The 14008-nt window shown below is 44.8% G+C and overlaps 1 protein-coding gene across 1 annotated transcript in view; it reads right to left on the bottom strand.

The window, feature by feature from the left end:
* Positions 1 to 11561: 11561 nt before the first annotated feature.
* Positions 11562 to 14008, bottom strand: part of polr1a (RNA polymerase I subunit A) — a 149576-nt gene continuing 147129 nt past the window's right edge. Inside the window, exon 34 of the mRNA XM_068029319.1 lies at positions 11562 to 12277. Within this exon, the coding sequence (XP_067885420.1) occupies positions 12177 to 12277 (101 nt within the window). The 3' untranslated portion in view covers positions 11562 to 12176. The remainder of the gene's footprint in view (positions 12278 to 14008) is intronic.

Raw genomic sequence — 14008 nt, 5'->3', positions numbered from 1 at the left:
AGGCCATAGCTGGTGTACTGTGTACAGTTCTGGGCACCACACTATAGGAAGGATGTGATTGCACTGGAGAGGGTGCAGAGGAGATTCACCAGGATGTTGCCTGGGCTGGAGCATTTCAGCTATGAAGAAAGACTGGAAAGGCTGGGATCATTTTCCTTAGAGCAGAGAAGGCTGAGGAGGAACATGATTGAGGTATACAAAATTATGAGGGGCATTGATAGGTTAGATAGGAAGAAACTTTTTCCCTTAGAGGAGGGGTCAATAACCAGGGGGCATAGATTTAAGTTAAGGGGCAGGAGGTTTAGAGGGGATTTGAGGAAATATTTTTTCACCCAGAGGGGTTGGAATCTGGAACTCACTGCCTGAAGGGGTGGTAGAGGCAGGAACCCTCAGAACATTTAAGAAGTATTTAGATGAGCACTTGAAACACCATAGCATACAAGGCTACAGCCAAGTGCTGGAAAATGGGATTAGAATAGATAGATGCTTGATGGCTGGCATAGACACGATGGGCCGAAGGGCCTGTTTCTGTGCTATATAACTCTATGACTCTATCCAGGAAGGCAACAGGTAATGTGTTGAAGGCAGTGTCCAGTGCCTGGAACCAACACATCGCAGAACAAGACCAAACGATTCTCAGGGATCTTCTTAACAAGCTATCTCATCAAAGAGGTCATAAGGGCAAATTTTCCTCCTCGGTGCCAGGTCACAAGAGCCTGCAAAAACTGTAATCACAAAATCAGCCTATAACCACCTAACAATTTTCTCTCAATTTGTTTTAGTGAACAGAAAATCATGAGCAGCTTATGTGTGAACATACGGTAAGGGCTTCCACCATGCCAAGCTCTTACACGCTGGTGCTGAAGAGGAAAGATCTACTCCCACTCCTGCACCCTTGTAGCACCTGTTTGCAGTGGGGTATTTTTCAAGCCATACCCTGTTGCATGAAAAATTAGGCACAAAATTGACCTTGTGAACTTTCACTTCACAGGATCTATGTACTCTGTGGATGCTATGAGTTACAGGATACTATATACAGCAGTCGCTGAATAAGCCCCAGCATCTTATAATGAGGTTTTGAATGCCTTGATTGTATAATCAATGGCTCATATAATAATGGCTTCACTGGGACGTCCATGCACACTGTGTATGGTACACTGCCAAATTATGTTTGACACGCTTCCACACTGTATATGATACACTTTTATAATGCGCTTGACACACTACCACATTGTGTATGGTACACTTACACAATGCATTTGATATATTTGTATATTGCAACTTTCTTGGCAAATTAATGGACACGTAAGCCGTCCTCCCAAACTGTTTTCCTTGGAGAAGAGAAGGCTGGGAGGTAATTTGATTGAGGTATTGAAAATCATGATCGGTCTGAATGGAGGAGATAGAGAGGAACTGTTTCCACTTGTGAAAGGATCAAGAACAAGAGGGCACAGATTTAAGGTAATTGCCAACAGAAGCAATGGTGACATGAGGAAAATCTTTTTCACACAGTGAGTGGTTAAGGTCTGTAATGCACTGCCTGAGCTTGTGGTGCAGGCAGGTGAAATCGAGGCATTCAATAGGGAGTTAGACTGTTATCTGAGCAGGAAGAATGTGTAGTTACAGGGAGAAGCACTAGGAGAATTGCTCAGTTGGAGAGCTGCTGCAGACATGATGGGCTGAATGGCCTCCTTCTGTACTTTAATATAGCACTGTATACTTTGATAACCATCATTTTTTACCCTTGTTCACCTCTGATAGCCTTTAATAGCCCTGAATGCCAAATATGTATCCAGTACCCTTTTAAAGTTTATCACATCGTCTGTTTTCACTGCCTCCCTGTGTATGGTATTGAACCTTTTATGTGAAAAACCTGTGTCTTACCTGTGATCAATCTTGATTTTGAAACATTAGTGTCTGGTGACAGCTTGCAGTTACATAGGAACCGATAAGGTGTTACTGATACATTGAAATATAGCAGGTACAGGAACCCCATTCTATAGACAGAGGCTTAAGCCCTGCCACATGACCAAGATGCTCAGCATTCCTAATGCACTCAGCATACCCTCAGTGCAGGGATCAAGTACTGCTGTCACTCAGAACCTCCCCTTGAGGTTCTATACTTTATTTAAATTAGGGAACATTTAATAATGCAGCTGGAGCACTCCAATCATTAAATGCCCAGTTAGAACAAGTGTTTGAGGGGAGACCTAGAGGGGAAAAGCAAAATATTTTAGCTGCAGGGTGGCCTTCTCCTTATAGAGGGACATTTCTTATTTTTTCAATAGTTTTTTCAAAACCTTTTATGACTCAATACTGAAAGGGGCACTTAAATGCCCAGCTCGCAACCTTACATTGACTATTAATGCCTAAAATTCCAAAGCCATCGATTTAAAGTGTTGGGAAAGGGACTCAGGGCGAAACCAAGTAACCACAGAGATATTAGTTTAACATCAATTCTGGCCCTCAGTCCCATGCACAGTGCTGCTAGTGCATTGTACCTACTGTCATGACCAAGGCAGGATTAATGCACTGTCAATTCAGTCCCACTACTGCACAGGTCACTGCATATTAGTAGTTTCCCACCTACCAGAAAAATAGCCAAATTATTCACTGTATTTATCCGCAGAATAAAGCAGCCAAACCAGGTTTCTTTAAACAACAACAAAATTAACTATTTATTGGCAAACCAAGTTTTAAATGATGAGATAAATATATATGGATGAAAAGATTTTTAGAACTCCTTAATCTTCCGAGCCCTCATGCACACACATACATTCAATTACCAAAGGTTAACTGGGGAAAATGGAAATATTGACTTTACAATAGTTTCTTAGGAATAATAAAATAACTGGGTTGTAACTTCTGGTAGCATTCTCCAGATCGGTGAGGTGCCACAGAGTCAATTAGTTAGATGCCACACAAAGAGTCCAGGCGAAAGTCCGTGGTGGGTGGGCATTCAAGGTTTTTTATCTGCAGTAGGCGTCATACAGATCTTTCAGCAACAGGTTGTAGCAACAGGTCTATTTAAATTTTAAAGTAGCAGCCTAACAGTAGAAACTTTGAGAGTTCAGGAACTTCCAAAACACAAAAATCAACAAGACTAATTCTCAGCAAAGCAGCCTTCTCGATAGAGCACAACAACTACAGAATCTTGAGGCATAGATTCTTGATTGGAGGCAACAGCAACCTGCCACATCAGAAACACAGGCTTCCTTTCTCCAAAGCAATGTTTCTCCACAGAGTATAGCAATTCCAATTTTCTCTGGGTCTCTTCCTCTCCTCAGGCATAAACAGTAACAAGGGTTTTAGCTCCCATACATTAGATTTGCAACTCCTTCAAAGTTTCCTTGACTTAATGAAGAGATGAGAATTTTACTTGATACAGGCATTATTTTTCAAGAGAAAGAGTTTTCTCTGGGCTGTATTCCTGGCCAGTCTCCAGCAGTAACTGTTTTTTAGTTGCTCACAGCTCCCCTGGTTTATTTTACACTGCCAAAATAAAGCTGAAAACCTCCACCAATCCAAATCATAACACTGCCATAAAACCTTCCTGTTGCTTGGATACAAATTTTTTTTTATTATTCATTCATGGGATGTAGGCTATGCCAGCATTATTACCCATCCCTAATTGCCCTTGAGAAGGTGGTGGTGAGCTGCCTTCTTGGACCGCTGCAGTCCATGTGGGGTAGGTACACCCACAGTGCTGTTAGGAAGGGAGTTCCAGGATTTTGACCCAGCGACAGTGCAGGAACGGCGATATAGTTCCAAGTCAGGATGGCGTGTGACTTGGAGGGGAACTTGCAGGTGGGGGTGTTCCCATGTATTTGCTGCCCTTGTCCTTCTAGTTGGTAGAGGTCGCGGGTTTGGAAGGTGCTGTCTGAGGAGCCTTGGTGCATAGCTGCAGTGCATCTTGTAGATGGTACACACTGCTGCCACTGTGCGTCGGTGGTGGAGGGAGTGAATGTTTTTTGTAGATGGGGTGCCAATCAAGCAGGCTGCTTTGTCTGGATGGTGTCGAGCTTCTTGAGTGTTGTTGGAGCTGCACCCATCCAGGCAAGTGGAGAGTATTCCATTACACTCCTGACTTGTGCCTTGTAGATGGTGGACAGCCTTTCGGGAGTCAGGAGGTGAGTTACTTGCATCAGGATTCCTAGCCTCTGACATCCTCTTGTAGCCACAGTATTTATATGGCGACTCCAGTTCAGTTTCTGGTCAATGGTAGCCCCGAGGATGTTGATAGTGGGGGATTCAGCGATGGCAATGCCGTTGAATGTCAAGGGGAGATGGTTAGATTCTCTCTTGTTGGAGATGGTCATTGCCTGGCACATGTGTGGCGCAAATGTTACTTGCCACTTATCAGCCCAAGCCTGGATATTGTCCAGGTCTTGCTGCATTTCTACACGGACTGCTTCAGTATCTGAGGAGTCACGAATGGTGCTGAACATTGTGCAAACATCAGCGAACATCCCCACTTCTGACCTTATGATTGAAGGAAGGTCATTGATGAAGCAGCTGAAGATGGTTGGGCCTAGGACACTACCCTGAGGAACTCCTGCAGTGATGTCCTGGAGCTCAGATGGTTGACCTGCAACAACCACAACCATCTTCCTTTGCACTAGGTGCTGAGTGGCCCTGGCGGAACCCAAACTGAGCGTCATTGAGAAGGTTATTGCTAAGCAGGTGCCACTTGATGGCACTGTTGATGACACCTTCCATCACTTTACTGATGATTGAGAGTAGGCTGATGGGGCGGTAATTGGCCGGTTTGGACTTGTCCTGCTTTTTGTGCACAGGACATCCTTGGGCAATTTTCCACATTGCAGGGTAGATGCCAGTGTTGTAGCTGTACTGGAACAGCTTGGCGAGTGGTGCGGCAAGTTCTGGAGCACAGGTCTTCAGTACTATTGCCGGAATATTGTCGGGGCCATAGCTTTTGCAGTATCCAGTGCCTTCAGTCGTTTCTTGATATCACACGGAGTGAATCGAATTGGCTGAAGTCTGGCATCTGTGATGTTGGAGAATTCAGGAGGAGGCCGAGATGGATCATCAACTTGGCACTTCTGGCTGAAGATTGTTGCAAATGCTTCAGCCTTATCTTTCGCACTGATGTGCTGGGCTCCCTCATCATTGAGGATGGGGATATTTGTGGAGCCACCTCCTCCAGTTAGTTGTTTAATTGTCTACCACCATTCACGGCTGGATGTGGCAGGACTGCAGAGCTTAGATCGAATCTGTTGGTTATGGGATTGCTTAGCTCGGTCTATCGCATGCTGCTTATGCAGTTTGGCATGCAAGTAGTCCTGTGTTGTAGCTTCACCAGGTTGACACCTCATTTTGAGGTATGCCTGGGCTGCTCCTGGCATGCCCTCCTGCACTCTTCATTGAACCAGGGTTGGTCTCCTGGCTTGATGGTAATGGCAGAGTGGGGGATATGATTTTTTAGATTTAGATATACAGCACTGAAACAGGCCCTTCGGCCCACCGAGCCTGTGCCGACCATCAACCACCCATTTATACTAATCCCATATTCCTACCACATCCCCACCTGTCCCTATATTACCCTACCACCTACCTATACTAGGGGCAATTTATAATGGCCAATTTACCTATCAACCCGCAAGTCTTTTGGCTGTGGGAGGAAACCGGAGCACCCGGAGGAAACCCACGCAGACACAGGGAGAACTTGCAAACTCCACACAGGCAGTACCCAGAATTGAACCCGGGTCACTGGAGCTATGAGGCTGCGGTGCTAACCACTGCGCCACTGTGCCGCCCCAATATGCCGGGCCATGAGGTTACAGATTGTGGATGAGTACAATTCTGCTGCTGCTGATGGCCCACAGCGCCTCATGGATGCCCAGTTTTGCATTGCTACATCTGTTCGAAATCTATCCCATTTAGCATGGTGATAGTGCCACACAACACGATGGACGGTATCCTCAATGTGAAGGTGGGACTTTGTCTCCACAAGTACTGTGCGGTGGTCACTCCTACAGTCATGGACAGAAGCATCTGCGGCAGGCAGATTGGTGAGGACGAGGTCAAGTATGTTTTTCCCTCGTGTTGGTTCCCCCACCACCTGCCGCAGACCTAGTCTAGCAGCTATATCTTTTAGGACTCGGCCAGCTCGGTCAGTAGTGGTGCTACCAAGCCACTTTTGGTGATGGACATTGAAGTCCCCCACCCAGAGTACATTTTGAGCCCTTGCCACTCTGTGCTTCCTCCAAGTGGTGTTCAACATGGAGGAGTACTGAGTCATCAGTTGAGGGAGGGCGGTAGGTGGTAATTAGTAGGAGGTTACCTTGCTCATGTTTGACCTGATGCCATGTGACTTCATGGGGTCCGGAGTTGATGTTGAGGACTCCCAGGGCAACTCCCTCCCTACTGGAGACCACCTCTGGTGGGTCTGTCCTGCCGGTGGGACAGGACATACCCGGGGATGGTGATGGCAGTGTCTGAGACATTGTCTGTAAGGTACGATTCCGTGAGTATGACTATGTCAGGCTGTGCTTGAAAAGTCTGTGGGACAGCTCTCCCAACTTTGGCACAAGCCCCCAGATGTTAGTAAGGAGGAATTTGCAGGGTCGACAGGGCTGGGTTTGCCGTTGTCGTTTCCGTTGCCTAGGTCGATGCCGGGTGGTCCGTCCAGTTTCATTCCTTTTTATTGACTTCGTAGGGGTTAGGTACAATTGAGTGGCTTGCTAGGCCATTTCAGAGGGCATGTAAGAGTTAACCACATTGCTGTGGGCCTGGAGGCACATGTAGGCCAGACCAGGTAAGGACAGCAGATTTCCTCTCCTAAAGGACATTAGTGAACCAGATGGGTTTTTACAACAATCGACAATGGTTTCATGGCCATCATTAGACTAGCTTTTAATTCCAGATTTATTAATTAAATTCCAATTCCATCTTCTGCTGTGGTGGGATTCGAACCCATGTCCCCAGAGAAATACCCTGGGTCTCTGGGTTACTAATCCAGTGATAATACCACTACGCCACCGCCTACTCCTGTCACTGGGATCTTCCTAGAACAGTTCTTTTCAGGCGACGTTGAAGATCAGTTTGGGTAGGCTCCCAAGAAATGCAGTAGAGGTTTCAGCCACAGGCCTTATAGGAGGAATGCAGCCACAGTTTCAGTCTGCTTATTACACTTGCTTTTTAGCTTCCTAAGATATGCAAACAGACAGGCTTTTTTCAAACTGCTGGAACAGAGAGAGTTGGGGTGGTTTGTTCTTCTTGGCAAGTTTTCTCCAACTGTCTTTTCAAACCATTGTCCATATCCCAACTCACTATCCAAAGTGAACCCATAAACAATGTCACAAGAGACAAGCTTCCTGACCTCTATAAATCTTGATCTGTTACATCTCTGTAAACATCCTCTCCAATTCAAAAACAACATCTGCAGACAGATACCTTTGAGAAATTGTTTGTTTTCAAGCCCAGTCCAAAAACCTTCTGCTGACCTCCCTTAAAAAACACAAAGCTCCAGCATCTCTGGAATCTTTTCAGTTTTGAAACACAAATCTTCAAAATTTACCAGTGAATGTGTGCACGTGTGTGCAAATGCGCACGTGAATGACATTGTGACAATTTCAGGATAAGGCGTATTGATCAATAAACAACTGACTTTGTTTTTAAAACCTACAAGAAAACCGGTCACTGTTTATATGGAAAAAGGGACTAAATTATTAATACAATATTAATACACTTGCTGCATTCAGGTGGGGATTTGAACAGTAAGGAACCACCCATGTCACAGCACGTGGCCGTAGCAACACAATTTATATCATGGAACTATCCTTCACTCACTAGGCTGGATTTTACCAGCCCCTCTGACATCGGGGGTTGTGGCTGGGGGGCCTGGAAAATACTTTCGGGAGAGGCCCACCACGGGCCTCGATGCTGAGAAGGCCCCGCCCCATATTACCAACGGCAGTGTGACCTCATGGCGGCACCCCGCCGCTCGGTGACGGGAACATAACTAAAATATGTTAATTTATTTAGATTAATGAACAAATATTTACCTTGTCGTGCCGGCCATCCCGCTGCAATATTCCGGATGGTTGCTGGATCTCCCCTGCCATCAGATCTTCGTTCGGAGATCTGAGGCAGAACACTAGTTGGGAGGAGGGAGCAGATAAGTTTTCAGCCTGGGGTGGGGGAAACCCATTGCGATTGGTGGAGGTGATGGTGGGAAGGGGTTGAAGGTAAAAGGTTGCAAACTTTGGGGGGTGGGGGGGGGTGAAGGCTGGGATCATGAGGTAAATATTTTTGGGGGGAGAGGGCAATTAATAAAGTGTTTCGTCATGGGGGTTGGGAAAGGGAATTGAAACTTTTAATAAATTTTTCATTCCAATTTCACAGGTGCTGTATCTTTAAACATTTATTTAAATGAAACGCTGCAAGCCCTTTAAAAATGGCGCCTGTGCAGTGGCGCTGGATGCAGTTGCCAGGGACGGAGCGCCCAGCCCCCTCTGTGGTGCACATCTCGTGCGTGTGCTGCTTTTGATGCTTGGCCGAGATTGGCAGTGAGCTGGAAAAATTCAGCTCACTGAATTTACTTTTACTGAAGAAGCAATTAGTTGTAAGATGCAACTATTCTGCACTCACTGCATTTTGCTGAAGAAATCACCCTGTTTTTAATCGAGAAAAGTTTCTGCAGTTTTGGTCATGAGTTCTGTTTGCCGTAATTCTTTCAGATCGACTCAGTGAATTGACGTCGTTTGCTTTGTTGAGGTAAATAAATGATGTTTGCTGTAACATAGACTGCTGTAAGTCTTACCTCACCTTAAACTCATTGTCTATTGACACCACTGTGTCAACCATTCTGCTGAAAAACAGCACCAACTGCATTATACAGGGATCATATTAGCAACTTTATAACATTTCTGGGAAGGAGGTGTCATGTTGCAGCTTTATCTTAAGCCAGATTTAGCTAATCATCTCCAGAGCTTGATGGAAGGCTGTTGTTCATACAGGATAAGAGAAGTAACTAATACTTCATTGTCTTACATTTGCAAAGGTATCTTATTGCAAAGATGTTACTTTGATCAGAGGTGTAAAAACCTGTCTGGGAGGGTATATTTGACCTCTAGCTCTCCCTGTTATTCAGGTTCCTTAATTGAATCATATTATCAGATTTCCTTATCAAGAGGTCTCCATTGACATAGATGTGCTCTTTCATCTGCAGCTAGACCTGGACAGCATTCAGGCTTAGACCTGGAACATTTGTGCCACAAAAGTGCCAGGCAATAACCATCTCCCCATGACATTCAATGGCATTACCATCACTGAGGCGCCCCATGATCAACACCCCGGGGTTACCATTGACCAGAAACTAAACTGGAGCAGCCACATAAATACTGTGGCTACAAGAGCAGGTCAAAGGCAGGGAATTCTGCATTTCGTAACCCACCTCCTGTCTCCCTAAAGCCTGCCCACCATCTACAAGACACAAGTCGGAGTGTGATGGAATACTCTGAACTTGCCTGGATGAGTGCAGCTCCAACACTCAAGAAGCTCGACACCATCCGGGACAAAGCAGCCCACTTGTTTGGCACCCCATCCACCATCTTAAATATTCACTCCGTCCATCACCGACGCACAGTGGCAGGAGTGTGCACCAACTACAAGATGCAATACAGCAACTCACCATGTCTCCTTCGACAGCACCTTCCGAACCCACGACCTTTACCACCTAGAAGGACAAGGATAGCAGACACCACCACCTGCAAGTTCCACTGCAAGCCCCACATCATTCTGACTTGGAACTATATCGCCATTCCTTCACTGTCGCTGGATAAAAATCCTGGAACTCCCTCCCTAACAGCACTGTGGGTGTAGCCGCAGCAGATGGACTGCAGCGGTTCAAGAAGGTAGCTCACCACCAACTTCTGAAGAGCAATTAGGGATGGGCAAGAAATGCTGGTCTTGCCAGTGACACCCACATACCATGAATGAATAAAAAAAATAAAAATTTCAAAGCGATCAGTTCAAAGAGTTTGTAAAGGAACTCTTAGATTACACAACTTGAGAGGGAGAAACCAGGTGACTACAAACCTGTCAGTTTAACTCAAAAAGGTACAAAGGGACATAGACGAAGTTGGGTCAATTTTAACTGGGGGGCTCATTTGGGGCAGACAGGGGTGCAGACAGGAGGGAACCCCCAGGCCTCATTTTTTTTTTATTTTCATGGGATGTGGGTGGCACTGGCAATGCCAGCATTTGTTGCCCATCCCTAATTGCCCTTGACAACTGTCTTGATAGGCCATTTAAGAGGACAGTTAAGAGCCAACCATATTGCTATAGATCTGCAGTTGCGTGTAGGCCAGACCAGGTAAGGATGGCAGATTTTCTTCCCTAAAGGAGATTAGTGATCCATGATGGGTTTTTACAACAATCGATGATAGTTTCATGGCACCATTACTGATCGTATTTCCAGATTGTTATTAATTAATTTTATTAATTGAATGTAAATTCCACCAGCTGCTGTGGTGGGATTTGAACCTGTCTCTCCAGGGCATTAGCCTGGGCCTCTGGATTACTAGTTCAATGACATTACCACTAACTCACCTCAGTTGTATAAACCAGGTCAGTCTCCTTCTTGAAACTGGTGGAAACTAAGTCAGGGTTACCGGACAGGAGCAAAAATGGGTTACGAGGCCAAGGTGGATTCATTGGAATTACCCCTGAAATAGGGTTAGCGCTGGGGAGCCAGGTCATCAGCTGATACTAGCTCTGGCAAGGCCAGGGCTTGGGAGACCTAAAGATTTCTTGCAGGGCCTAGGGCAACACTCTTTCTCCTCCTAACCCACAAGGTTACAGTAAAGGAAGAGGATAGCATGGCAGACATTCCAAGGAAACTAACATTGAATCAGGGATGAGGACTTACTGGTTGGGGACTCTAGGACTAGGGTCTTGCCCATTACAAATCCACGCTGGCTATCTCTGATCAGCTGAAAATTTTCAAGGTATTCAGTAACCCTATACTTAACAACAGACTCTCAATTTCCTGACATTGCTTCTGACCACTCTCTGTAATTATAAAAGTTTCTTGTGTTGATTCTGATATCCTTTACTAGTTTCTTTCAATACTACATTTTTGTAGCTCTATCAGCTTACATTAGAAAATGACGGACAGGAAAAGACCAACTGGTTGATGGACCCTGTCTCATACGGTCATGCTGCAACTAGAACACTCGACTGTTTCAGTCAGGTGGCAATTTATAACTCCAATACTGTTTTGCTGGTTTCCACTGCTTTGGTGTGATTCTTTTTCTTGCATTAAACTCTATTTGTAATTTCAACCTGAACAAAATTATATGTCATGTTGAATTTTGCCAGTTATCTATAACCAGTCAACATCTTCATTTTTAACTTCAAAACTTTAAAAAAAACTTATGCGACAAAAAAGTTAAACTAATCTGACAATGCTCTTTAGCTACGGACTAAGGCTGCGAGGCTGGTCCATTTTGTATGAGTTATGGTATTTATTTTAAGACTTGGTTAATGTTTTGGAACCCCAATATGGGAAGCACTGCTACTTAGCTGGCAGTATTTAGCTGGATGGCTCCTTGTCATTCACAGTCCTATTAATATCCTGGTAAAAATCGGTCAAATGCAATTGAGTGGGAACCAAAAGTGTATATTCAATTTTATAAACATGATGATGGCTCCACAACAAAACTTGCATCGCCACAATAATTTCATCCAAAGCCCTTTTTTTTCCCAAATTGTCATTCTTGGTGACTCGGGAAATTTAATTCAAATAGGTTCCTGGGCACAGCAATGAGGTTACTTCTTCTGCAACCAACAGGACCATAAATGCTGCAAACTAGCGGGACCATATTTAAAACACCAGCTTTCATCCTTTACTTTCAAACTTCCATTAGACCTTGATCCGTTCATTCTTCCTGCAAATGGAGGGGATGGAAATTTGGCTCCTTTTTTGCCCTGCAATTAAGAAGCAGCTCAAAGCAACGCAAAGTTGTATTCGCAGGATCATCACTTGCCACCGTGGAGAGGCCTGTAGTACCAACTCATGTCTCTTTATTTGTGTTTGCTGATTCAGTATCTTACAGGATATATAAAAACATATACAAGATAATTTCCCATCCTTGTCCATTTCCAATAATACTTTTTTTTAAATCAAAGAAGAAATCCAAAAGGAGCAATCATTTAAGAGGCTGCTTCAGATCAAAAAGGCCAGTGCCGCCACGGACAACTTTCCCCACTACCAGGCAAGCTGATGGAGACTTCAATTCATCATGAGAACCTAAAAGGGAAAAAAACAGCATTAAGGAATCAATAATGAAAAAGCAAGTGCTGAGCACGCCAGATTTTCCTGCATCCCCTGGGATACGACCACTGCAATGCCCTGATGTTCTTCGCAAATCCTTTTTAAAAAAGAAAATCTCCTTCCTTTCTAACCCTCCAATCTCACTCTTACAATAGAGGCTTTAAAATAGTGGCATCTAATCAATACCTCTTACTTCATCTTCCCTGCTACTCTTTTCAAGTTGATGGTGTTGTATGCCACAGGTTTAGCTGATCTCGCCTATAATTAGCTAATCTCAGCAGTTGCAATGGTAGGGATTTATCAAATGGTTTCAGCTGAGCTAAGCTAGAGGGGGAAAAACAAAAACCGTCAGGGCTCCCTCTCCTGATGGTAATCGAGTGACCTCTGTTGAAAAATGCATGAACATCTATTGAGAACAGAAACGGGTTTGGTTGTTATGCTCGCACAGTCCAACAGCTGACCGACCACCAATCATTAAAGATTTTTAAGGGTTCGCAAATCTGGGAAAGTACAGATGCATTGAATTATTACAGTACATGGGTTTTTGCTGAGTAATCTGCAACAGGTATAATTTCAAAGAACTTAATGAATGTATTGGAAGAACTAAACATTATTGGATATGTGACAATCTGGCATCCCAAACATTGCGATAAATCTAATAGCAATTGGGTGAAGCAGAGTATAGATTTTAAAATCTTGTGAATCACAATGGGAAGGTAAGATTGAGGGAGGTAAGAAGTTTCATCATTTGAGATGGTCAGACGAGTGACAGCAGACAATAGAATGAGGGCTGATTTTAACATAGAAAGGATGCAAGGAGGAAAACAGTATGCAGAATGGGTGTATTTACAGCTTAACAGGGGCAACGACCACAGTAAAATGAGTTAAACAGAGGAACACAAGTAATAATGAGACTCGGGTGAGAGATGGTGGAACGATGCTGGAAATGAATGAACTAGTAGACTGAGCACCATGAGGTGATACAGTGACACAGAAACCAGGGGCTGGATTTTCAATTGCTCCTGAGGGCGGGTACGGGTGCAGACACGCATTGAAAAGAGCTTTCTCAGATGGCGCCACTGGATCACGATGCCTACGGAACACGATGCGTTTTTCAAAGGGAGTGTGTGTGGGGTAGCTGGTAGCCCGCACACCACCAAATAACTGGCTGTGGAGCTCATTAACAGGCTTTTGAGCAGCAGTTTTAGATTTTCAGTTGGGAGGTAGTGGGAATAAGGAGTGTCTTGGACAAGCTAGGGTGCAGCTGTCACGAACACAGTGGGGAGCCATGAGTGCTGATGAATGCACTGGTCAAGAAATTTAAGAAACCGAGATTTATACTCAGCTGCTCAATCAGTGGCAACAGTGAGCAGTTGGACTCACGAGAGGGACATGTGGCTGCTGGAATCAACTGGGCATCAGAGGTTGACAGCAGAAGTCCTGCTGAACGAATAATTAGTAGCTGAGTTAAGATGGGAGCAGGCTACTCTGACATTGGACAGACTAGCAAGATGGAGCTTCAGCGGATGCATCCTCCTGGTCAGGAGGAGGCCATAGGAGCACAGCGAGGGGCTACAAGAGGAAGAAGGCACTAACCAAGACATCAGCTGCACCGCCCCAGAGTCAGCTACCTGCAAATGACAGAGCGCCAGTGCTGTAGGAGCTTCCACCTATCCTGGCAGCTGGTTTAGGAAATTTTCACCCTGG

Source organism: Heterodontus francisci, chromosome 1, assembly GCF_036365525.1.
Source record: "Heterodontus francisci isolate sHetFra1 chromosome 1, sHetFra1.hap1, whole genome shotgun sequence".
NCBI classification, from domain to species: Eukaryota; Metazoa; Chordata; class Chondrichthyes; order Heterodontiformes; family Heterodontidae; genus Heterodontus; species Heterodontus francisci.
The sequence above is the reverse complement of the archived record's forward strand: the minus strand, read 5'-3'. Positions and strand labels throughout refer to the sequence as shown.